We start from the raw sequence: 27077 nt of genomic DNA on the forward strand, positions 1-27077 counted from the left end.
AAAATTTGGAAGGCGCCATCTATTAATCTAATTTTACTATTACGCACAACAGCGGTTGGTGGTGTTTACTTTCTTTAAGCAAGCGATGTGTACTGCGCAAATAAACTGAATTACATCAATGTTCATCATCACACGTAATTTCCGTTTTCTTTTATAATTTATAACTTTTTTATTTAACTTTTAATTCATCATTGCTTTACTGCGTTTGGAACGTCAAGTTACACTTGTCCTTACCTCAATACCGTTAATCTGCATCAAAATTGGTAAACACTGTCATTGTAATTACGATAGTTTCATTACGACCATATTCAGTGCCACAGAAATCAATGAACATGTTTCGGAATTCTATTCAACGGCGATTCTGTGTCCAAAAACGGTGATCGTACAACAGTTAATGAATATGTATCTCATATCCAGTTTGTTATCTAGAGAGGCAGTGGTTTACCCCATTTCTGATTCTGTCCAGTTTGAAGAAACAGACAATGTTCAATTATAACTTGTAGAATTTTTGAACCCTTTAAATCAATCTGGTTTACTACCTTACCAATTCCTTTTAAAGTAAAAGGTTATTATTATATTAATTTGAGAAGTTAACGCTAATCTGGACTGTTGTAACATTTACTCAATTAGGCGAGTACATCATCACCGCTAAATATTTTGATACCGATAAACCGTGCTCAAACCAATGGCGGATACCCCCCACCCCTCCCCCTGCGAAGCCGCACGCAGACACCCCCCCCCCTCCCCACCCCTCACCCGCCAGTCAGGCCGTAAGCTATTCGTTCGTTTCTTTCGTCACTCGACTCCACTGAATCGAGTTATCGAGTAGTTATACTTTCCTATGTAGCACGCACGTCCGCGACGTCCTATTTTATACATTTCTGTCTGGCACATAGATAGTTAACATACACTCAACCTCGTTGTCTCTCGCAGTTGCAAAGTTGCATTTCTGATAAACTCACTTGGTACTATTGAAGTACTATCGTTCTTCACAGCGTCTAGCAAGCGGTTCGCAACGTTGAAGAGTGACGTATAACACTCGCTGCAGTCACATTGTCAAACGAGTAGGGTTGAGCGGCATGATGCTGTTATTCAATTCGCAGCTGATCTCGGAACAGTCTGCAAAGTTCTTAAAGAAATATAGTGTTGGAGGGATAGAACAGCGGCTGCCAAACCCAATATTCCTCTTCGAGCTCTCTCTAATTGCGAGTTTATTATCACTCTGTTTACACCGAGTGACATTATGAGCATAACATATCCAGTCAACAAAATCTTAGAAGACCCTAGCTTGGACGTTGCGATCGTAAAAGCAAAATTAGATTCGACGCTCAAGGTGTTCGACGGCATGAGAGCTAATGATGATAGTCACTTTCCTCGTGTTGCTGAAGACGCGAAGGCCGTTATGGAAGAGACGTGGAGATGAGTGTCCGTCGTCTTACAGGCAGACAAAGACACAGGGAAAATTGCGGTCATAATGATGATGTTATGGCATATTGGAAAATAACTGTTTTTGTTCCAACACTGGTCCATGTTACGACTGACATGAGAGAACGTTTCCTGAAGAAAATATTTATCATTTAAAATTCAACATACATTTGCCCTCACAAATACTGAGACATGAGGATAATGATCTGTCACATAAATTGAATCAGTGCTTAACTGAACTACCGATCTTTGAAGAAGAATCACTCTTTTTGATGAAAAAGAGACTAATTGGAGAGATACTTCAATACAAGCAAACGAGCAAAACGCCCTTATGATCGTGATTCTGTTATGCAAGCGTTGTCTCTTTGTCCTACATCTGACTATCCTACTTTGCACACGCTGCACAAAATACACTACTGGCCATTAAAATTGCTACACCAAGAAGAAATGCATATGATAAACGGGTATTCATTGGACAAATATACTATACTAGAACTGACATGTGATTACATTATCACGCAACTTGGGTGCATAGATCCTGAGAAATCAGTATCCAGAACAACCACCTCTGGCCGTAATAACGGCCTTGATACGCCTGGGCATTGAGTCAAACAGAGCTTGGATGGCGTGTACAGGTACAGCTGCAGGTGCAGCTTCAACACGATACCACAGTTCATCAAGAGTAGCGACTGGCGTGTTGTGACGAGCCAGTTGCTCGGACACCATTGACCATACGTTTTCAATTGGTGAGATATCTGGAGAATGTGCTGGCCAGGGTAGCAGTCGAACACTTTCTGTATCCAGAAAGGCTCGTACAGGACCTGCAACATGCGGTCGTGCATTATCCTGCTGAAATGTAAGGTTTCGCAGGGATCGAATGGAGGGTAGAGCCACGGGTCGTAACTCATCTGAAATGTAACGTCCACTGTTCAAAGTGGCGTCAATGCGAACAGGAGGTGACCGAGACGTGTAACCAATGGCACCCCATACCATCACGCCGGGTGATACGCCAGTATGGCGATGATGAATACACGCTTCCAATGTGCGTTCACTGCGATGTCGCCAAACACGGATGCGACCATCATGATGCTCTAAACAGAACCTGGATTCATCCGAAAAAATGACGTTTTGCCATTCGTGCACCCAGGTTCGTCGTCGAGTACACCATCGCAGGCGCTCCTGTCTGTGATGCAGCGTCAAGGGTAACAGCAGCCGTGGTCTCCGAGCTGATAGTCCATGCTGCTGCAAACGTGGTCGAGCTGTTCGTGCAGATGGTTGTTGTCTTGCAAACGTCCCCATCTGCTGACTCAGGGATCGAGACGTGGCTGCACCATCTGTTACATCTATGCGGATAAGATGCCTGTCATCTCGACTGCTAGTGATACGAGGCCGTTGGGAATGAGAACAGCGTTCCGTATTACCCACCTGAACCCACCGATTCCATATTCTGCTAACAGTCCTTGGTACTCGACCAACGCAAGCAGCAATGTCACGATACGATAAACCGCAATCGCGATAGGCTACAATCCGACCTTTATCAAAGTCGGAAACGTGATGGTACGCATTTCTCCTCCTTACACGAGGCATCACAACAACGTTTCACCAGGCAATGCCGGTCAACTGCTGTTTGCGTATGAGAAATCGGTTGGAAACTTTCCTCATGTCAGGACGTTGTAGGTGTCGCCGCCGGCGCCAACCTTGTGTGAATGCTCTGAAAAGCTAATCATTTGCATATCACAGCATCTTCTTCCTGTCGGTTAAATTTCGCGTCTGTAGCACGTCATCTTCGTGGTGTAGCAATTTTAATGGCTAGTAGTGTATTTGCTTGTCCACCTGCATCTGTTGCTACAGCAGAAAGAAGTTTTTCAACATTGCAGCATACAAAGACATGGCTGACGTCGACAATGGAGGACGATCGACTTAATGGCTTTGCTCTGTTGAACACTCACCCTGACAGTAATTGTCCTATTGATGATGTAATTAACCAATTTGCCAGAAAGAATAGGCGCATAGAATTAATCATTTAAGGAAGAGAACCACAAGTGTAACTTTTTTATATCATAAGATGGCATTGTCTTGTATATGTGTATAATACGTTTAAATACGACGTTCTTGAACTTTGCATGTGACTTTATTATTTTTTATTACGGTAAAAGTAAAGGCAGCTCAATATATCTTTAGCGACCCCTCCTTGAGATTTTTCTGTGTCAGCCACTAGCTCACACCCCGCATTATTCTCACACCTTCTGATCCAACCATTCTTTCCCCAATAATAAGACAAGAATTCTCAATAAAAGTAGCCTTCGCTATGACCGTTAATAAATTATAACGTCAAACGCTTTATAGGGCAGAACTGTATTTACCAGAACCTGTTTTTTCACATGGAAGTTATACGTAGCTCTCTCGCGAGTTCGCACATTTAGTGATACTTATTTTTGTGCTAAAGACACCTACAACCAAAAAGTGAACGATGGTCTCATTATAACTGCTAATGTTCTTTTCAAAGAAGTTTTGTAAAATTAAGATTAAAAAAGAATTAAATTAATCTCACAAAGACAGTATCTGCTTTTCATATGTCTTACAGTTAACAATATTGTACATAATGATGATTTTTTACATTGAGACTAATATTTATTACTGTGTAAAATATCATACATTTTATTAATAAATACTCGCATTTACTTATTACTCCAATGCTACATCACCTGTAGACGATTGATCAAGATAGAGCGAATTATTTGCACAGCTAAATTAGTTAAACCTTAATGACTACCCTTTGTGATCAGATACTTGTGTCATTACATCAGTTTCAGGCTCTAGACAATAGGATCAATGCCCTTTTTTTTAATGCTTGATCCGCCCTTTCCCGACCCTGCAGCACGTCTTACATCGTCAGTAATGCCTCGCCACCCCTCTTGTAAACATCCAGCGGATGACAGTCGTTTGTTTTCATTTCGATCGCCGCAGTTTCTGCCAGGCGTCGCCGATTTATTAATCGTCCGCCGTTCTATTCCCAGAACGGCCAATATAGCAGGAGCAAGGCAAGACGAGGTCGGGAGCGAGCCGGCGCCGAACTCTGCCGAGCGCACCCGAATGCGCCCGAGCGCTACGTACCGTGTCTCGGCGGCCGCAGCGGCGGGTAGCAGTCGCAGGAAAGTGGCAGACAGAAGAGCCACGCAGCTTGAGCCGAGACACAACACACACACACAGACACACGGCCTGCAGCCACCATGTGCGACCTCATGTACTTCGACGCCCTGCGGGAGCCGGTGAGTTTATTTTATGGCCTATTGTGCTTCTTGTTTACCCTGAGGACAGGTGACTGCCCCGGAGGTTCTGCGTCATCGTAGCGGCACTCGGCGCTCTTCCACGTCGGTGCATTGTCGTGTTGCTGACTGCTTGAACACATGATTACCCCTATTTCAGGTGGCACATCTCTGCCAACGTACTTGCTGTGGGCATTTTGGAAAGCACGTGTCAGTTAGAGCTGCCCGCGCTATTTGAATGCGGCAGTGTTGTTGCTGTCATTATTGCTCTTTCTCTGCTTCTATCTTTTGCCGATTTCAGCAGAAATTCTTCAGATGCGCAGTTCTTCTTTGCAGCTACAGTGATGCAGGCGTAGAGTTCTTCAATAAGGTGCCAATTTGCCCACTTCTTGTTATTTTTTGTGTTTACTGTCGTAAAGCGCTTTAGTTCGAAGAGGTGGAGGTGCGCCGACCATTGGCATAGGGCGACATGTCAAACGGGGAACCACGTTCTACTTTCGTCTCAGATGGACCAGCAAGTGGCACAGTGATTTACGGTTTTCGAGAAAAAACATCAGCAGTCGCGTGAATGTTGTGGAAGGATCTCTCGGAGGGCGTACCTCGTGGCGGCTTTCTGCGTTGTCGATGTCGTCGTTTTGTCGCTCCCGTCAAGGCTGTCCGACTGGAGAGAAAGGAGGTCAGGACGGGCGCGCGCCATCTTGCTTCTTGGTGCTAGTTAGAGACGCAATACGGACACCTCGAACGCGGTACACACAGGAGCTGGTAGTCGGAGCGAAGGAGGGATAAAGGAGGGAACTGAGAGAGGCGGAGAATCGTGAAACTATCGCCGTTTCTTTCCGACCACACGCTGCTCCGCGCCGGTCACAACGCTTGTCTCGGACTGTGCACCTGTTGCATCATTCCTTCAAATATCTCGACGGGTGGGACAGGCAGTTGGTGACATGCCGAGGCCACATTCCAGGTCTGCAAGGTCGGGCACCTGACGACTGTAGTGCATAAAATGGACCTTAAGACCGGCAAACACATTTACCGAAATAGTGAAATAATACCGAGGCAAAATTATTGTATTTTGAGGAATAATCACACGAATCTTATCCAGATCGCAAAGATACGCATTTTCTTAATTTTCCGAGCTGTTTGGTGGTGAATTCAATGATTCTACCTTGTGCATGACCCTACTTTTATCAACAATTTTACTATCGACAGCCTGATCGATCACAAGAAAACAGACAATAAACATCGAAATGTTTACAATCGTACGAGAGTTCCACGCTGAGCAGTTACGTAACAGCGTGGCGCACTCTCTCTCCTGTCAAAAACTTCTCTTCGTGGTAATTAACCGTCCCGTCGTCATTAAGCTCATTAAGGCGCGGGGCTATTAGAGTTGACGAGGACGCAGGAACACCTGCCTTTGAGAGAAAGCATCCCAACATTCGTCTAAAGTGATACAGAGGAAAAACTGAAATCCTTAATCTCGAGGCAGCCGGGATTTATATGCGCTTCTCTTGAATATGAGTCAAGCATCAGGAGATAGTGTCTTTTTAATCTTGTTGACAAACTGTGTTTCTGACATTAAAATGTAGGACAGAAAAACGCTTCCTTATGCAACTCTGCTTATGCTTTCTGAGGAAGTATTTTCGACGCCATCTCTGAAGCTATTGCAGTGGCTGCTCATTTTTCACTCATCACGGATTTTCAAGTGGCCTTAGGACTAGTGAATTCTAGTCTACAGAATATTGATCAGAAAAAATTGCGTCAGAGACAATTTGTTACGCTGTATTAGAAAGCAGCCGTGGAGTTGCGAAGATAGTCGGGAGATAGAAGCTATTAGTAGACTTTTCAAGTCAGAAATATCATTGCTCACGAAAACCGTCTTTTACGACGAAGAGCTGGAACGATCGCTGGAAATCCCTGAGCTGGCTGGCACCTGTCGCACGAGACCGATGTAGGTAGGAGTGGCTGGCAACGTGTCGATCAGGGGCTCCGTATGGGAGCTGAGTCCTCTGTCCACATGGACAACGCCGTTAAGAACCAACGGGGACGGCGGGACACGCAGAGATCTCCACACAGATTCCCCCACCCCCTCCCCCCTTCCCGGCCAATCCTCCTACAGCTCTACTGTTGAATAATTGTGGATCTAAGGCAACCATTTCCAACAACGAAAACCGCGCAAATCTAATTTATTTCTTGGTCGTATCGGTCCCCATCTAACGCAGCTGAATCACCGTCAAAACCAACGCTTTTAATAACGAATGAAATAATTACGTAAACACAACGGACCATCCATAAATATTTTCGACATATACTCCGCCCCCCTTCCCCCCACACAGCATATAACATCGTGGACCGTTTTCACTATTAGTTTTCAGGATAAGTAACTAGAGGGAGGGCAGGACTTTGACGAGAAAACACTCCATTTCAGTAACGTCACCTAGAACTAAAAGCGATTGAGGATGGAAATTCCTGTGTATTTAGTTGAACAAACCATCTCTGTATTTAGACAATACAGTGAGAAAATGAAATTACAATAATGGGCGGAATGGTAATTCAGTGTGGCACCTTCCGAATATGATGGATAACAGTGCCACCGTACCGGCAGCAGGCGAGCACTCACGACAAGGGGACATTAAACACGTGTAAATTTCAATGTCAGTCTCTTTTTGAATGGAAACAGCCAAGTATTCTTCCGACATTATCTAGGGAATCATGGAAAGCTTTAATCCGAATGAGTGCAAAGGGATCCGAACCCCGTATCTTCCAAATACATGAGGCCAGTTCCTTAACCGTTGAGGATCCTCCCTTGGTTTACCAACAGTACGGTCCATTGATCTTTCTGAACGTAGAGTAATAACTCAGGCTGAGAAAATGAAAAGCATAGTTTCGAACGTCTTCCTGAAGTGCACACGTCACAAGTCTTAATCATCAGAGCATTTTCTCTCAGATCCGCAGCGTTTATAGACTGAAATGACATTGTTTTTAGCTTTCGTGTTACGAAATGCACTCCATCGTAAGCTTAAGACGTCGAGACAATGTTGAAAGACTATTTCGGTATATCACGCTCATCTCTAACTCGTCTGCTTAAGGCGGAGAGTCTGAATGTACCGCTGTTTGTAATTCGGTCTGGGAACATATTCAAGTGGACCATTCCACTGTTGAAACTCCATTACATGCCCTGTGTCTACGCAGAAAACTGCCTTGGGCGATGCTTATGTAAGTCTGCAGAGTTGTTTTCCTTTTCCTTCTGCGCAGATAACGCGCAAGGCGATGGTAATCAAAGACAATCTGTTCGTCCGTCTCATCCATTACACCCAGGTGACACTACCATTATTAACTTTTTAATGGCAGAAACTGGAAAGAATGTACACATATAAATAACCATGTAAATGTGCATAGGTGGAAACCGTCTGCGCCAGATATCCTATGATTTAAGAAGTAAATAGCTGCTCTATTTAGCGTTTTCAAAAAAGGAATTAGGTAACCTCATTCCGACCCAGTGAAGTACCTCCACACGTGTATTTGACAGCATTTCTGAGATGGTATGCTTACGTAAACAATGAGGGCTCGCCTACTCCGGCAGACGTTCCAGTCTTCAAAAAAAATTATTTGCTTCAATCTATAGTCGCGGCATTTTGCTCTGATTGTTGCCAGCATCATATTTAAAGTACCAGGGAGGCAGGTTGCTAGCCTTATTTGCCCCAGGTCCCATTGAGTTTTACCCCTAACGGCTGAGGGTTTAACCGGTGGATGTGGTAGTCTTTGCCGTCTGAGCACAAAGGTGACCGCGACTCAGAATATGTCTGAGGTGCCCAGCCTTATTCCAAAGTAACTGGTATCCCGACTGTCAACCTGTCTCCACCGTTGTTGATATTATTTATGTATCATATGTTGAAAACAGTAGACTGGCTGGGTGAGATTAAGATACGTGATCACAAAATAAGCAGTCTCGCATATGCGGATGACTTAATTGTGATGGCAGATTCGATTGAAAGTTTGCAAAGTAATATTTCACAGCTAGATAAGAATGTAAGGACTATGGTATGAAGATTAGCACCTCCAAAACGAAAGTAATGTCAGTAGGAAAGAGATATAAACGGATTGAGTGCCAAATAGGAGGAACAAAGTTAGAACAGGTGGACGGTTTCAAGTACTTAGGATGCATATTCTCACAGGATGGCAACAGAGTGAAAGAACTGGAAGTGAGGTGTAGCAGTCAGGCCAAACAGGCTTAGATGGTGAGGTCATGTTACACGCATGGGAGAAGCAAGGTTACCCAAAAGACTCATGGGTTCAGCAGTAGAGGGTAGGAGGAGTCAGGGTAGACCAAGGAGAAGCTACTTGAATTCGGTTAAGAATGATTTTGAAGTAATAGGCTTAACATCAGAAGAGGCACTAATGTTAGCACTGAATAAGGGATCATGGAGGAATTTTATAAGGGGGACTATGCTCCAGACTGAACGCTGAAAGGCATAATCAGTCTTAAATGATGATGATCTATAGTCGCACTTCTATTTTGTTTAATGAGTACCGATTTCGGTGCCAAATCCCATCATGAGGGCGTTCTTTGGGCTGCAGACCCCTAGCTCGCTTATCCAAGCAGGTGTGTCAGGTACTCATCTTTCAGTCTCCATTTACAACATAGACGGAGCCGTCGCTAATGACTGTGCCGTGGCAACAACTTTAAACACTAATCTTCTTTTACGCCTCCTCCCCCCCCCCCCCCACCGCAACCCAGTCGCCCACCCAACGCTGCTTTTGCATACAAAGAACACGCTATAGCGTCCTGTGTTCGGTTTATCTATTTTGCATTTCTCTTAAAATGTGCACAAGTTGAATGTAGACCTACGTGTCATGTTGCCGGCCTGTATGGGCGAGCGGTTCTAGGCGCTTCAATTTGGAACCGCGCGACCGCTACGGTCGCAGGTTCGAATCCTGCCTCGAGCATGGATGTGTGTGATGTCCTTAGGTTAGTTAGGTTTAAGTAGTTCTAAGTTCTAGGGGACTGATGACCTCAGATGTTAAGTCCCATAGGGCTCATAGCCATTTGAATTTAGCCTACGTGTCATGTTAAAACTGTTCGTCTCGATAAGCTATACAAAAACGCCTCACGCACTACACTGAGTTTACAAAAAGTCACGGGCTTGTAAGATTTTGTGCACGAACTGACCTCTCGATTGTTGTTGTTGTGGTCTTCAGTCCCGAGACTGGTTTGATGCAGCTCTCCATGCTACTCTATCCTGTGCAAGCTTCTTCATCTCCCAGTACCCACTGCAGCCTACATCCTTCTGAATCTGCTTAGTGTACTCATTTCTTGGTACCCCTCTACGATTTTTACCCTCCACGCTGCCCTTCAGTACTAAATTGGTGATCCCTTGATGCCTCAGTACATGTCCTACCAACCGATCCCTTCTTCCAGTCAAGCTGCGCCACAAACTCCTCTTCTCCCCAATTCTACTCAATACCTCCTCATTAGTTATGTGATCTACCCATCTAATCTTCAGCATTCTTTTGTAGCACCACATTTCGAAAGCTTCTATTCTCTTCTTGTCCAAACTATTTATCGTCCATGTTTTACTTCCATACATGGCTACACTCCATACAAATACTTTCAGAAACGACTTCCTAACACTTAAATCTATACTCGATGTTAACAAATTTCTCTTCTTCAGAAACGCTTTCCTTGTCATCGCCAGTCTACATTTTATATCCTCTCTACTTCGACTATCATCAGTTACTTTTCTCCCCAAATAGCAAAACTACTTTACTACTTTAAGTGTTTCATTTCCTAATCTAATTTCCTCAGCATCACCCGACTTAATTCGACTACATTCCATTATCCTTGTTTTGCTTTTGTTGATACCATAAATTTTCAGTGGGATTAATGGACGGCGATCTGGATGCCCAAATAATTGGCTCAAATTGTCCACGATGTTCTTCAAACCAATCACGACCAATTGTGGCCCAGTCACGTGGCGACTTGTCATCCATAAATATTCCATCGTTGTTTGGGAACATGAACACCATAAATGGCTGCGACATAAACAATTCTACTCAATGATCGGTTCGGTAGCACCAGAGGACTCAGTCCATTCCATGTAAACACAGCCCACACCATTATAGAGCCACCACCAGCCTGCACAGCTTGGTTCCATGGCTCCGTGGGCTCTGTGTCGCACTCGAACCATACCAACTGGAATTGTGACTCATCTGACCAGGACACCGTTATCCAGTCGTATAGGGTCCAACCAATATGGTCACGAGCCCACGAGAGGCGCTGCAGGCGAAGTCGCGCTGTTAGCAAAGGCACCCACGTCGCTCGTCTGCTGCCACAGCCCATTAACGCCAAATTTCGCCGCACTGTCGTAACGGATGCGTTCGCCATACATCGCACATTGATTTCTGTAGTTATTTCACGCACTGTTGCTTGTCTGCTGGCACTGACAACACTGCCAGACGCCGCTGCTCTCGGTCGTTAAGTGAATGCCGTGGGCCACTGCGTTATCCGTGGTTGAGAGGTAATGCCTGAAATTAAGTAGTCTCGACACACTCTTGACACTGTGGTTCTCGGAATATTGAATTCCGTTACGATTTCGGAAATGGAATGTCCCATGCGTCTAGCTCCAACTACCATCTGCGTTCAATATCTTTTAATTCCTGTCGTGGGACCATAAACACGTCGGAAAGATTTTTTCAAATGAATCAACTGAGTACAAATAAAAGCTCGTCAGTGCACCGCCGTTTTACACAGGGTGATTCAAAAAGAATACCACAACTTTAAAAATGTGTATTTAATGAAAGAAACATAATGTAACCTTCTGTTATACATCATTACAAAGAGTATTTAAAAAGGTTTTTTTCACTCAAAAACAAGTTCAGAGGTGTTCAATATGGCCCCCTCCAGATACTCGAGCAATATCAACCCGATACTCCAACTCGTTCCACACTCTCTGTAGCATATCAGGCGTAACAGTTTGGATAGCTGCTGTTATTTCTCGTTTCAAATCATCAATGGTGGCTGGGAGAGGTGGCCGAAACACCGTATCCTTAACATACCCCCATAAGAAAAAATCGCAGGGGGTAAGATCAGGGCTTCTTGGAGGCCAGTGGAGCAGACAGTGCTTGAACCAATTTCAGACGATAAGGTTTCATAACTAACCTTTTTCGTAGGACTCTCCATACAGTTGATTGTGGAATTTGCAGCTCTCTGCTAGTTCTGCGAGTCGATTTTCCTGGGCTGCGAACAAATGCTTGCTGGATGCGTGCTACATTTTCATCACTCGTTCTCGGCCGTCCAGAACTTTTCCCTTTGCACAAACACCCACTCTCTGTAAACTGTTTATACCAACGTTTAATACACCACCTATCAGGAGGTTTAACACCATACTTCGTTCGAAATGCACGCTGAACAACTGTCGTCGATTCACTTCTGCCGTACTCAATAACACAAAAAGCTTTCTGTTGAGCGGTCGCCATCTTAGCATCAACTGACGCTGACGCCTAGTCAACAGCGCCTCAAGCGAACAAATGTACAACTAAATGAAACTTTATAGCTCCCTTAATTCGCCGACAGATAGTGCTTAGCTCTGCCTTTTGTCGTTGCAGAGTTTGAAATTCCTAAAGTTGTGGTATTCTTTTTGAATCACCCTGTACTTCGTGTACGCGATACTACCGCCATGTGCATATCGCTATCCCATGACTTTCGTCCCCTCGGTGTGTATTCTCACACACAGACGAACACATACACACACACTATGAGTTGTCCGCCCTGATAGCTGAATGTCAGCGTCACGGATGTCGTCCTAAGGGGCCCGAGTTCGATTCCCGGCTGCGCCGGGGATCTTCTCGGCTCAGGGACTGGGTGTTGCGTTGTTTTCATCACCATTTCATCCCCATCCGGCGCGCAGGTCGCCCACTGTGGCGTCGAATGTAAATAAGACCTGCACCAAGGCGGCCGGACCTGCCCCGCAAGGGGCCTCCCGGCCAATGACGCCAAACGCTCATTTCCATTTCCACTGCGACTTCATATTTCGGATGGGACGTATTGTCTCAGAAATAAAGGGTCCCCATTGCTCCAGTTCCCACCAAGAGTTACAGGAGGCTTTGACTGGTTGTATGTCAAGTACTGTAGCCGGTAATTCATTCCTACATACGCAGTTTTTCTCTGCCCTTCACGATTATTCAGCTGAAAATGAAAACCTAAATCTGAAATAGGCCAAGTAAAAAAATAAATGATCCGAAACACGACTGGGCTAAAAATAACCAAAGTTTCGAACGGCCCTTGCTAACCATTCTTGCCACTCCCTCCGACCCTGCTCTGAGCTTCCCACTTCGTGCAATGGCTCTGGCACCTATGTGAGAATTTATTTTTCACTTGGCTACAACCTCAGTATTATTATTAAGATGTATTGCTTTTCAGTCAGTCAGCAATGACAACAGTACACGAAACATAAAGTTGTATAATGATTTCGTGTGGAAATTGTGATCATGCATCCGATCCTCACTTTAGCTTCTTTTCTGTTTTACACTAGCTCAATTTTTTAATAAGTAATGGGAGATATCAGTTGTGGACTTCTCCAAGAAAACATTTCAGCATTTTTCTTTCCACCTCTATTTAACAAATTATTTTTATTTTATTCTGTTTTTGTTAACGTTTAATGTGCTCTAGGTTGTGTTACTTTCACTGAATGACCCATCCCATCATCCATCAGTAATGGGTATTGGAAAATTCAAAAAATATGACGGTCAGAAAGGGGTATGAACTCGAATAATTGTTCAACCTTTTTTGTCACTGTGGCTCCAAACTGTGTTCGAGTGCCGGTAACTGAGCCGACAGTCTATGCTCCGTATTCCGAAGGCTTGTCTACTTGCTGACATACTATTTATTTTAGAAGACAAAGAAACAAAGAGGATGATGTGAATAAAGATGACGTAAAATGTACGATCCTTCCTTACATTATTATGGAGAAATTTTAATCATGTTATCAGTTTGCTTGGTTCATCCGGGTTTCTTAAGTTGTTAGCAAGCCAGTCTTTTCCCTGGATACTTCAGCCTCCTCCTCGTTATCCTATCCAGGTTTCAGACTATATTCATTATTTTCACAATTTTAGTGTGCGTGCATGTGTGTGAATGAGTAGCACTGTAGCTGAATGTGAATTCTACGCGTTTTGACTTTTACAAGTCTTCATTACAATTGACTAGGACTATTTTAACAAAATGTTACTATCCTCGCTGTTTCCCCGTCGAGTCGGAGATTTTCTCCGTTCGATGACTGGGTGTTGTGTTGTCCTTATCTTCGTGCCGTCACAACTGACACGAAAATCGCTTGAATGGCGTCACATGACAAGTCTAAGCCTCTGCAGCTTCGTACCAGGATGCAGCTCGGCCCTAACGAACCTTCGAAATCATCAAAACACACTGTCGCATCTTATACTGTTGAGATGGCTGTATGGGCACCTCCCGAAAGCCAATTAATGAAAAAAGCAACCTCGCAGTAGAGCGTCTTAACCAGCCCACCAATCCATCCAAACACACACACACACACACACACACACACACACACAAACACACAGCTTAGTTCCTCTGCTTGTAGTGCAACAGTGATATTCTTCACAGCATTCGTTGAATTTGATTTCATAGAACCCAAGTACAGAGTCGACCAACATCGTCGTGCAGAGTGTCAAGTGCTTAAGGAACATTTGAGGAAGAAATGAGTGACCATTTACGAGTTGTGCGTCCTCTGTACCAAAAGCCTATCCCAGCTATGTAAGACTACGGGAAGGAATACTCAATGTTCTTGTTCAACGATTCATCCTAACATTCTCCAAGCGTGATTCGAGACAGGAGAGAAGCAGGAAAATTAGAGTGGAGCCTAGCGTCTCATCGACACAGACTGGTCACGAGGACTGGGAACTGAATTTAAAGTGATCTTAATTTAGGCACGTGTAGATAGTGTATGGACATGTGGATAGGTGTGAACATTCTCTGCAGCTGGTCCACTTGGAGCCTCATACTGAAAAACTTTACTAATATCATCAGTAGTCCTAGGAATATTTACTATTATCGTTGATGCATAACCGAAGTTTTCAAGTGTGTATGATCGGGTCAGCACAAGTCTAAATATGATCGTGGTTCTCTACGCTATGTGATAGTTTTTCCCAAGTAAACTGCGTAGGAGCTGAACATAAATATAGTGATGGCGCAAGAAGAAAATGTCTCGGACGTCTGTGTAATACCTGGAATTGGCGTTGTTGCGGTGACCTTTAATTTTGCCTTTTCTTTTTACTTGTCGAGCTACTCGCTTGTTACCCTGTAGAGGAAATACCACGCAAAGAACATGCCGGCGCCGCCGGTGAAAAGCGTCGAGTCACGGATGACAGACAATTAGATCCCGCAGGAGACTAGTCCAGCAACAGTTGCGACTGGTCACCTGCGCGCCTTTCAAGTCCTCTTATCTCACCGTTTGTTATAACAAACTGGAGTTCATCTCGAACGCTTTACGTTGTAAATAGTTTCCCGGTCCTTCCGTTCAGTTTTGTGAATGGCTCCGTTGGACCCATTCGTTCGCAACATTCACCCTATGTGAGTGTTTGCGTGTATAACTGTAAAAAAAAATGGTGATCTGGATATTAGGCATGTTCGTTTCCGCTTACAAATGTCAAAAATTATTTTTTTTATTACAGCTATTTCCCACCATAATGCCTGTCTTCTATATTTGTTATCGGACTGAAAAGTGGGACCATACGAACGGGAGAAAATGCAGTAGGTCACTGTTGTCGTTTTACGTTTGTGTGGGTATCGTATGACTTAGACACCGTTCGTACTCGCTTCGAGTTTTTATGGCAATTTGAGTTTAGATTTCTGCTTGAAGATGAATAGCACTCGAAGTGCATTCGAGAAAAAAGAAAATATAAAATATGTTTTGATAACTGGAACCGGAATCTATCATGTTTACTAATTACGTGGAGACTGTGACCTATCTCACGTCAAACTACTATAATCTTGATACTTACTATACTCGTAGTACTGAAAGTTTATATAGGGTGTCCAAGAAAGCATTCCCTCATTTAAAAATAAAAAAAGTAAACTTTTCACGCGAGGGAAGACTTGAACCAAGGACCTCTCGTTCCGTAGCTGCTCACGCTAACCACGGGACCACGGCGCTGCTGCTCTCAAATTATCCTTGATGTTGCCTATCTTCAAAAATGGTTCAAATGGCTCTGAGTACTATGGGACGCAACTGCTGTGGTCATAAGTCCCCTAGAACTTAGAACTACTTAAACCTAACTAACCTAAGGACATCACACACATCCATGCCCGAGGCAGGATTCGAACCTGCGACCGTAGCGGTCGTGCGGTTCCAGACTGTAGCGCCTTTAACCGCTCGGCCACTCCGGCCGGCTTGCCTATCTTCCTCATGGACTACTCAGTTTGTATATTTTGCTTATTTTTTTTTTCATAGTTCCACACTACTTCTTCCTGTTTTCTCGATTGATCTGTGTTCAGTTTTTCAAGGCCTATCCACTGTGCCAACTTATAAATAAATCTGACGGGGGTGCGATGGGGAGGTTCCCTTGTTAGAACTACTTAAACCTAACTAGCCTAAGAACAGCACACACATCCATGCCCGAGGCAGGATTCGAACCTGCGACCGTAGCAGCAGTGCGGTTTCGTACTTAAGCCCCTAGAACCGCTCGGGCACAGCGGCCGGCAAATGTTGTTGTAATACATTGTTCTAACCTGTGGTATTCCAGTACCAGGAGCACACGTTGCTCAGTGGACTACATGATTTCAAGCTCTTCCTTCGAAAATTACTACCGCTTCCACAATAAACGAAACGTCTGTTGCATTCTTATATCGATATTTGTCTTCATGTTGCTTAATTTTAAGATTAGGGTGTCTTTTGTTGGACACCCTATACGTATGAATGAAATGGGTGCTCGCCGCTGTGACCGAGCGGTTCTAGGCGCTTTTACTCTCTACATATGAACTGAAACTGTGGTTCGGAGTCCACGCTAAATTGGAAGTTTCCCTGTAACTGCCCGGGTGAGTGAGTCCAATAGGACCATGCCGAGCAAAGCACTTGAGGTGTTCAAACCTGCGTTCGGCCTGAGGACGACCCGCTTGCTGGATGATTCTGGGTTCTCTCCAGCCGCGTCTCCCAAGCCTGATAGAGAACGTAGCTGCGGCGAGAACGTCCAGTAAACAAGATCCTGGACGCAGCGAGGCGGCAAAGGTCACGAGATAGGCGCTGCCGACGACGCAGTCAACTGTCCGCTGGTGACCGCGTATAAAACTGCGCTGCCTTCCGCAGAGTTCGCCGACCACGTACCTGATCGAGGGACGACTAGAACCAATACAAATAGAGACGTAACACTCTGAATTTAGGCGGTTCTATAAGGCAGTAGTTCAGGAAGGACTTGATCCCAAAACACAAATTTGAGCGATACAGCGGTCGTTGTACGACTCGTCACGAAGTCCTTTGTAGCGAGGCTTTTTTGTTGTAACGAAATTAGCACTATCAATATCGATGTTATTGCAAGACATAGTTACAGACGCTACCTTTTTCCTCTGGACACAGCTGAAATGTTTAGTTCAGCATATCAATTTGTCGCAAAGCTTCAATTTTATAAAACAGAATAACATTTCAGTTTTATGCCACGGAGAACGAGAAACTATGTTGTGACTTCCTCCGCTGGCGAAACGTTTATACGTTTCTGAAACTACATCGTTTTGTACCTGTTCGTGAACGGAACAGTCCAAAGAGTGAGAATATGTAAAAGTCGAACGATGGGTAGTCAGAAGACTTGTGCGAGTCAAGCTAAATGAGACTTTGCCTTCTGCGAAGATTATTTCCTTTCGTGGACCGCACTTGCGCAACTTTTCAGTTGATATTATCACTTTCTTTAAGCTCCAATGAAACCGACAGTTTTCTGTATTTGTAATAATGACAGAAACAAAAATTTGAATAAGTGTACGGGCATTAGTATGAAAATACAAAAAGAGAGTTTTTAAATACTTTCATTTCTGGAAATATTGCCTTGGTATTGATAAAAGTTACCTACAACGAGCACTTCACTGTCCGAATTATCTATCTAAATAATACGACGTTCTACATCGCTAAAATTAAGCATAACGTGGTAATTTCTCGGCCATTTGTCTAGTACGAATAAAAAATACTGTTACCAACATCATTTGCGTATGTATATAATTTTTTAGCTACTCGTATACGAGATGATGTCAAATTGACCTGACCAGTAATAAAAATCAGTTGTAAAAGAGGCTACATTTGGAAATATACACAATATCTTAAAAATTAATACCTGAGATGAAAGAGGGATACTTTTAGCATTACTTGCCTCGCGAGGTAGCCGCGCGGTCTTGGGCGCCTTGTCACGGCCCACGCGTCTCTCCACGTCGGAGGTTCGAGTCCTCCCACGGGCATGGCTGTGCGTCTTGTTAGTTAGTTTAAGTTAGTTAGTTTGAGTTAGTTAGTTTAAGGGGCTCCGGAAAGGCTCAAAATCATGAAAAGTTCAATTTTTACTTTAATAGATATATAATTTATTAAATTCCGAAGACTACAACTATTTTTAAATTTTTTTTAAATGTGTTCTACATGGGCGTGACCCACTGTGGCGCTGTTAAACTGCTGTCAAATGGTGTTATTATTAACGTCCGTGTTCATCAGGTACATTTTAGTGATGTGAGATAAAGTATGTGTTGTGGCTAACCTATTTTCAGAGACTTAGCAGCACCTGAACTGTTGAAAAAGTGTATTCACGGAAAAACTCAAAACCCCAATGAAAGTGTAAATAGTGTTATATGGTCGAGAATCCCCAAGACTGTATTTGTTGGAATAGAAACACTTCACTTTGGTGTGTATGATGCTGTTGCGACTCTCAATGATGGCAACATTGTAAGGTGCAAGGTATTTAGAAATATGGGAATGAAGATAGGTTCTAACATGGTACGAGCGATGCTTGCTTTAGACAAGGAACGCCTTCGGACTGCAGACAGGGCTGTAAAGAGTCTAGAAATACAAGCAAGAGTAAACAGGAGGAGGAACAAGAGGAAGCTGGAGGAGGAGTTTGCAGAGGATGAAGATAATCCATCCCATGGACCTGGAATGCACTAAAAAGTTAATCCAATCTTTGTCGCTCAATTCCCAAAACTTTTATTTTCTCATACTAATTACATGTTTTCTAAGGATCTTCCAAACATATTTGTTTCAAACTTTCAGTAAATGTTACACAGTACCTTCTGCATAATTTAACACAGCCTTTTTCCAAAAAACTGTATATTTTTGAATATATAAATAAAAAATTGCAAAAAAATGTTGTGAATTTTCATTACAATTGAAAAAAAATCATCTTTAATAACTGAACTAAAATTTTGTAAAATCCCTGTGTTAAGTTGTAGCCCATATTCCAATAAATAATCAGCAAAAAGTTCAACTTCCTACCTCAAATACTTTGTGAGGAAAGATGTAATTTATAAGCGTTATTTTAACATTGCAAGTATAGGGCGTTCCGGAGCCCCTTAAGTTAGATTAAGTAGTGCGTAAGCTTAGGGACCGATGACCTCAGCAGTCTGGTCCCATAAGACCCAACCACAAATTTCCAATTTTTTATCATTTCTTCCTCGGGAAAAGAGAGAGAGACAACTAAGCGAGGAAGACCTAAGAAGAGATAAACAGACAATGCTGTGGAACTTACTTAAAGAGTAATCAGTGAAGTGCAGAAGAACAAGAATTACTGGTGATCGACCCGTTACTGACTATGGCATCCATTGTTGTAAATGAGTGGTGAAGAGAGGACCAACGGCTTTTCTGTGGCAAGGATTGGGATCTACATGACTATGCGACGGGTGATAAGCGACGCATACCGGTTAGAGATTTAGACATTCCAAAACAGCTGCTGCTACTTTAAGAGTATGGATTAGGCGTTACTGACACAATGTTCCGACCAGTTTTCCAGTTGGGTGCGATTTCAGAGTGATATGGAGGCAGCGGGAGAAGAGGTCGGTGCAAGGAGCAGTCCACCACGCAGTCACAAGTGTGACGTCAAAGACACGTGCCTTTGGGTCAACGGTAAACACACCGTGACACCGACTATCTCGTGTCGCTTTTTCCGTTCTTTTGCCTCATGCACTTGATCACTGACCTGCTCGTACAAATGGCTTTACAGTTCACTGCTGTTTAACCTGTTGCGGCAAGCGTGTCATAAGATAAATCACAGGAAAATACTTGTATGCAACTCGGTCATTCACTCGATCGCCTTCAAAAGTAAGAAAATTCTGCTCTCCCGTTTGTTAACGAGCACCTAACTGTCAACTGTTTCTCCTTACTTTGGTTCATTTTCAGTGTTGTGTGTTGGGGTGAATGACATTATAAGATATGCCATACATATTAATATTTTCTTTTTCTTCTTTTGTTTTTTTGCGATGGCGTCCGTAGCCATCAGAAACCGAATGACAGCATTCAGTTACGCCTTTTATCATCAGTTTAGCTTCTCTCCCGGCATATCCCAGTTGGCTTTTTCTCTCCAATGCTCCCCAGTACCTCTGTCACACTGCAAACTATCTATGCTTTTCTCGTCTTATTACTACTTTGTTTTCTCCTTTACATCACAACTGACAATCTTACCCTATTATTTCAGGCTCTTCCTCTGATTAGTATAGATTCATTATGTCCTGTTGTTCAAAACAGCTTCCACTCGTCTCGGAATGGATAAATACAGGTCCTGTACATTCTCCAAGGGAATCTTATAGTAGTATTCCTGCAAAATAGTGACAGGTTCAGGTAACAACGATGGAGCTGGACAGCAATCACGCACCATTCTCTCCAATGTAGCCCAGGAGGCTCAACAATATTGAGATCTCGTCACGGTGATGGCCAGGTCAGATGCGATAATTCATTCTCGTGCCCTGAAAACCAGTCCTGGACGATGTGGGCCCTGTCGGCTTGGACCACAGGATCACCACTGCGGAAGAAACTTTGTGCTATGAGATGGACCTGATCGCCAAAACGGTCACATAATCCTTAGGACAAAAACATTGTACCATGGGATGAACCTTTTCGCCAAAATTGTCACATAATCCTTGGGAGACAAACATTGTTCCATGGCGTGGACTCATCGCCAAAATGCTCAAATAATCCTCGGGAAACAGACATTGTACCGTGGGATGGACATGATCAGTCAAGATGGTCACATAATGTCTGACAGTAATGGGGCCCTACAGAGCACCTATGGGGCCCTCGGAATACCACGATGTGGCTGCCCAAAGCATCACTGAACCCCCCCCCCCCCCCTATGTTTCACTCATGGCATGTAAACTCAGCCATAAGTTTGAATCATGATTCATCCGACTGGATGACTTTCTTCCAATGCTCCATTCTCCATAGTCCACGTTTTAGGCTTCGGCACCATGTTATCCTGTTACGGTTATTTGCATTACTGATGAGTAGTTTTGGAATTCCAGGTCGCCGTGTAATTCCCTGCTTATGGAGCACTATTCATGTTGTTTTGGTACTGACAGGGTTCGCAGGTGACTTTTGCACCTGTCGCCCTCTTCTCTTTCTCTCCGTCACAGTCCTCTTCAATGATCGTCTGTCATGATCACTCAACACATACTTTCGTCCGCGTTGTGACTTCGTGGATGACATTTTTTCCGCTTTCCCTGCATGTGGTACGGTAGCTCTTGAAGCACCAAACGCTTCAGGTCCCTTGGGTATAAAAGCATCCACCATACGAGCTCCAGCAATGTGCCCACGTTCAAATTCACTTAGCTCTGTCATAATGCACTTACTACACTGAACGCTGTTCTGGCCACGACTGACACAGGCAACGTATTGAGGGAATTGCACGGGAGCCATTCCTGGTCAAATACAACTGCACAACAAATAGGTTCAAATGGCTCTGAGCACTATGCGACTTCACTTCTGAGGTCATCAGTCGCCTAGAACTTAGAACTACTTAAACCTAACTAACCTAAGGACATCACACACATCCATGCCCGAGGCAGGATCCGAACCTGCGACCGTAGCGGTCGCTCAGCTCCAGACTGTAGCGCCTAGAACCGCACGGCCACTCCGGCCGGCAACAAGTAGGCTTGGCCGGCATCTGCGCTTATGTTCAAGCAGGCATTTCACGCGATGTCTTCGTATTGTTGTCCAATCTCTGAGTATTGCTCATGCATCATAAAAAATATATTTTTTTTTGTTCACTGGGAAGGAAGTCTGCTTAAATGTAGGAGAGGGTCTTAAGGTCCTAATCCTGCTACGTGAAATAATAGCATAAATAAATGAATAAATACTATCGATTTCCTTTCACATGTTGCGAGGGAATAATGATAGTATATAAGCTGCACAAGCCCTACTCTCTCTTCGGTTTATACCTTTCATCGCTACGCGATATATAGGGTGACTCAGCTGCCCCTACCCACTGATTTTATGCAACCCACAGCACCTTCAAATACCACGTGCAAGATTTTCATATTCTCTTGTTGGCTTTGTGCAAACTATTGGGTCTTTCACAATATATATATAAATGACCTAGTAGATAGTATCGGAAGTTCTATGCGACTTTTCGCGGATGATGCTGTAATATACAGAGAATTTTCAGCATTAGAAAATTGCAGCGATATGCAGGAAGATCTGCAGCGGATAGGCTCTTGGTGCAGGGAGTGACAACTGACCCTTAACATAGACAAATGTAATATATTGCGAACACATAGAAAGAAGAATCCTTCATTTTATGATTATATGATATCGGAACAAACACTGGTAGCAGTTACTTCTGTAAAATAACTGGGAGTATGCGTACGGAAGTGGAATGATCATATGGCCGGCCGCGGTGGTCTTGCGGTTCTAAGCGCTTCAGTCCGGAACCGCGCGACTGCTACGGTCGCAGGTTCGAATCCTGCCTCGGGCATGGATGTGTGTGATGTCCTTAGGTTAGTTAGGTTTAAGTAGTTCTAAGTTCTAGGGGGCTGATGACCTTAGATGTTAAGTCCCATAGTGGTCAGAGCCATTTTTGGAATGAACATATAAAATTAATTGTTGGTAAGTCGGGTGCCAGGTTGAGATTGGGACAGTCCTTAGAAAATGTAGTCCGTCAACAAAGGAGGTGGCTTAGAAAACACTCGTTCGGCCTATACTTGAGTATTGCTCATCAGTGTGGGATCCTTACCAGGTCGGCTTGACAGAGAAGATAGAGAAGATCCAAAGAAGAGCGGCGCGTTTCGTCACAGGGTTATTTGGTAAGCGTGACAGCGTTACGGAGATGTTTAGCAAACTCTAGTGGCCGACTCTGCAAGAGAGGCGCTCTGCATCGCGGTGTAGCTTGCTGTCCAGGTTTAGAGAGGGTGCGTTTCTGAATGAGGTATCGAATATATTGCTTCCCCCTACTTATACGTCCCGAGGAGATCACGAATGTAAAATTAGAGAGATTCGAGCGCGCACGGAGGCTTTCCGGCAGTCGTTCTCCCCGCGAACCATACGCGGCTGGAACAGGAAAGGGAGGTAATGACAGCGGCACGTAAAGTGCCCTTCGCCACACACCGTTGGGTGGCGTGCGGAGTATAAATGTAGATGTAGATGTACAGAAAAAAAATGAACAGGACCTTTTACAGGAAATTTAATGTAGTTAAAATTTTGTACTGTGATGTGGTTTTTGCTACACGCTGTAGTGTTCGAATTATTCAAGAAAAATGTACAAAAGAGACGTTCAAAGGCATTTTTCTTCAGTAACTCGAAAAACGTGGCCTCGAAAGAAGACATATCACAGTACAACATTTAACTACATTAAATTTTCTTCAAAAAGGTTCTGTTCATTTGATGTGCAGGGCTAATAGTCTGCACTTAGCGAGCGAGAGAATACGAAATGAACCGCATGGTTTTTGAAGGCGTTGCGGGTTGCATAAAACCTATCGGTAGGGGTGGCTAAATAGCGTTGATACGGTGGTGGCAACATAATGGTCGCATACTTTCCTAAGGTTCTGTAAATTTACAGTTTCGCGAGTGTTACGCCGCCTTCCTTTCCCACCTGCGTAACCTCTCGCCGTGGCTGTTCGGCCGTCGCGACGCCTGCGTGTCAGCGCGCCCGCTTCCAGGGCGGCGTTAATTGGGGCCGGCAGCGCGTGTGGGCGACAGCAGCAGGTGTGGCAGGGCGGCAGGGGGCGGGGCTTCTGGGAAACGCGCCGCGTAGGACGCTCAGCAGTCCGTGCAACGGCAGGCGTCGGCTTAATGCTAGCCGCAGGTCGGACGGCTACCCTGCTGTGTAACATTGTTCTCTCTACTGCTGGCGGAAAAGTTCATATACGACAGCCGTTCAGTAATGGTGCAACACTCTTTTTTTCCCTTCAAACATTTTTTTTCTTCTCAACTCCAATACAAAATACACTCCTGGAATTGAAAAAAGGAACACATTGACACCGGTGTGTCAGACCCACCATACTTGCTCCGGACACTGCGAGAGGGCTGTACAAGCAATGATCACACGCACGGCACAGCGGACACACCAGGAACCGCTGTGTTGGCCGTCGAATGGCGCTAGCTGCGCAGCATTTGTGCACCGCCGCCGTCAGTGTCAGCCAGTTTGCCGTGGCACACGGAGCTCCATCGCAGTCTTTAACACTGGTAGCATGCCGCGACAGCGTGGACGTGAACCGTATGTGCAGTTGACGGACTTTGAGCGAGGGCGTATAGTGGGCATGCGGGAGGCCGGGTGGACGTACCGCCGAATTGCTCAAGACGTGGGGCGTGAGGTCTCCACAGTACATCGATGTTGTCGCCAGTGGTCGGCGGAAGGTGCACGTGCCCGTCGACCTGGGACCGGACCGGAGCGACGCACGGATGCACGCCAAGACCGTAGGATCCTACGCAGTGCCGTAGGGCACCGCACCGCCACTTCCCAGCAAATTAGGGACACTGTTGCTCCTGGGGTATCGGCGAGGACCATTCGCAACCGTCTCCATGAAGCTGGGCTACGGTCCCGCACACCGTTAGGCCGTCTTCCGCTCACGCCCCAACATCGTGCAGCCCGCCTCCAGTGGTGTCGCGACAGGCGTGAATGGAGGGACGAATGGAGACGTGTCGTCTTCAGCGATGAGAGTCGCTTCTGCCTTGGTGCCAATGATGGTCGTATGCGTGTTTGGCGCCGTGCAGGTGAGCGCCACAATCAGGACTGCATACGACCGAGGCACACAGGCCAACACCCGGCATCATGGTGTGGGGAGCGATCTCCTACACTGGCCGTACACCACTGGTGATCGTCGAGGGGACACTGAATAGTGCACGGTACATCCAAACCGTCATCGAACCCATCGTTCTACCATTCCTAGACCGGCAAGGGAACTTGCTGTTCCAACAGGACAATGCACGTCCGCATGTATCCCGTGCCACCCAACGTGCTCTAGAAGGTGTAAGTCAACTACCCTGGCCAGCAAGATCTCCGGATCTGTCCCCCATTGAGCATGTTTGGGACTGGATGAAGCGTCGTCTTACGCGATCTGCACGTCCAGCACGAACGCTGGTCCAACTGAGGCGCCAGGTGGAAATGGCATGGCAAGCCGTTCCACAGGACTACATCCAGCATCTCTACGATCGTCTCCATGGGAGAATAGCAGCCTGCATTGCTGCGAAAGGTGGATATACACTGTACTAGTGCCGACATTGTGCATGCTCTGTTGCCTGTGTCTACGTGCCTGTGGTTCTGTCAGTGTGATCATGTGATGTATCTGACCCCAGGAATATGTCAATAAAGTTTCCCCTTCCTGTGACAATGAATTCACGGTGTTCTTATTTCAATTTCCAGGAGTGTATAATTCACAACACTTTTGGCAACGAAACCCCTATTTTCCCACATACTAATCATTCAGTGTGACGGCCTTACGCCACCTTAGTGGCAGGGCCTGTATGACCGCATGGTACCACTCTACTGGTTGACCTCGGAGCCAGTATCTTACTGTACCAATAACCTCCCCATCATCCACGTACTGCTTCCCCCTCTGTGCAGCCTTCATTGGAGCAAACAGATGGCATTCAGAATGAGCGAGATTTGGACTTCGGGTGGATGAGGAAGGACACTCCAATGAAGATTTCTGACAAGGGAACCTCCCCATCGCACCCCCCTCAGATTTAGTTAAAAGTTGGCACAGTGGATAGGCCTTGAAAAACTGAACACAGATCAATCGAAAAAACAGGAAGAAGTTGTGTGGAACTATGAAAAAAATAAGCAACATATACAAACTGAGTAGTCCATGCGAAGATAGGCAACATCAAGGATGATCTGAAGTCAGGAGCGCCGTGGGCCCGTGGTTAGCGTGAGCAGCTGCGGAACGAGAGGTACTTGGTTCTAGTCTCCCCTCAAGTGAAAAGTTTTTCTTTATTTTCGCAAAGTTATGACCTGTCCATTCGTTCATTGACGTCTCTATTCACTGTAATAAGTTTAGTGTCTGTGTTTTGCGACCGCACCGCAAAATTGTGCGATTAGTAGACGAAAGGACGTGCCTCTCCAATGGGAACCGAAAACTTTTGATCGCAAGGTCATAGGTCAGCCGATTCCTACACAGGAAAACTCGTCTGATATATTCTATACGACACTGGTGAGGGCATGTGCGTCATATGACAGGAATATGTTGTCGACCCACCTAACTTGTACACTCGGCGAATGGGTAAAAAGATTCTTCTACCTTGCCCGATTTAGGTTTTCTTGTGGATGTGAGAATCACTCCCAAAAAAGTGATGAAAACATGTTTGTCACATAAACTGCAACAAATGAATCCAACAGATTCACAGTCGCACATTTTTCCATGTGCTCTGTCAAAACACATGTTTTTAACGTTTTAAATTTTTTCCGTGTGTAGACCGTCAAATCCTGCATATGTCCAAGCAAATCCGAACATGTCCTGGAATTTCGGAGAGCGAAGTTGATTATGTGTGAGTGCCTGAACTTTGATAATTGTCTGAAAATAAAAAAATTAAATTTTACGCTCGAAGGAAGACTTGAACCAAGGATCTCTCGTTTCGCAGCTGCTCACGCTAACCACGGGACCACGGCGCTTCTGAGCTCATGTTATCCTTGATGTTGCATATCTTCGCATGGACGACTCAGTTTGTATATTTTGCTTCTTTTTTTCATAGTTCCACACAACTTCTTCCTGTTTTCTCGATTGGTCTGTGTTCAGTTTTTCAAGGCCTATCCACTGTGCCAACTTATAACTAAATCTGAGGGGGGTGCGATGTGGAGGTTCCCTTGTGTGTTCGTCATGGGTGGGGAGACATGTGTGAGGCCTTCGTTGTCTTGGAGAAGGAGAAATTCGTGTGCAATTATGTGGCGAAGTCGTTCCTCAGTTTTCTGAGGGTAGCACAAAACACTTCAGAGGTGGTCGTT

The 27077-nt window shown here is 44.8% G+C and overlaps 1 protein-coding gene across 1 annotated transcript in view; it reads left to right on the plus strand.

Moving 5' to 3' along the window:
* Nucleotides 1-4562: 4562 nt before the first annotated feature.
* Nucleotides 4563-27077, plus strand: part of LOC126177086 (DNA-binding protein D-ETS-4) — a 163142-nt gene continuing 140627 nt past the window's right edge. The window contains exon 1 of the mRNA XM_049924334.1: nt 4563-4694. Within this exon, the coding sequence (XP_049780291.1) occupies nt 4656-4694 (39 nt within the window). The 5' untranslated portion in view covers nt 4563-4655. The remainder of the gene's footprint in view (nt 4695-27077) is intronic.

Source organism: Schistocerca cancellata, chromosome 3 (assembly GCF_023864275.1).
Source record: "Schistocerca cancellata isolate TAMUIC-IGC-003103 chromosome 3, iqSchCanc2.1, whole genome shotgun sequence".
In the NCBI taxonomy this organism is placed as follows: Eukaryota; Metazoa; Arthropoda; class Insecta; order Orthoptera; family Acrididae; genus Schistocerca; species Schistocerca cancellata.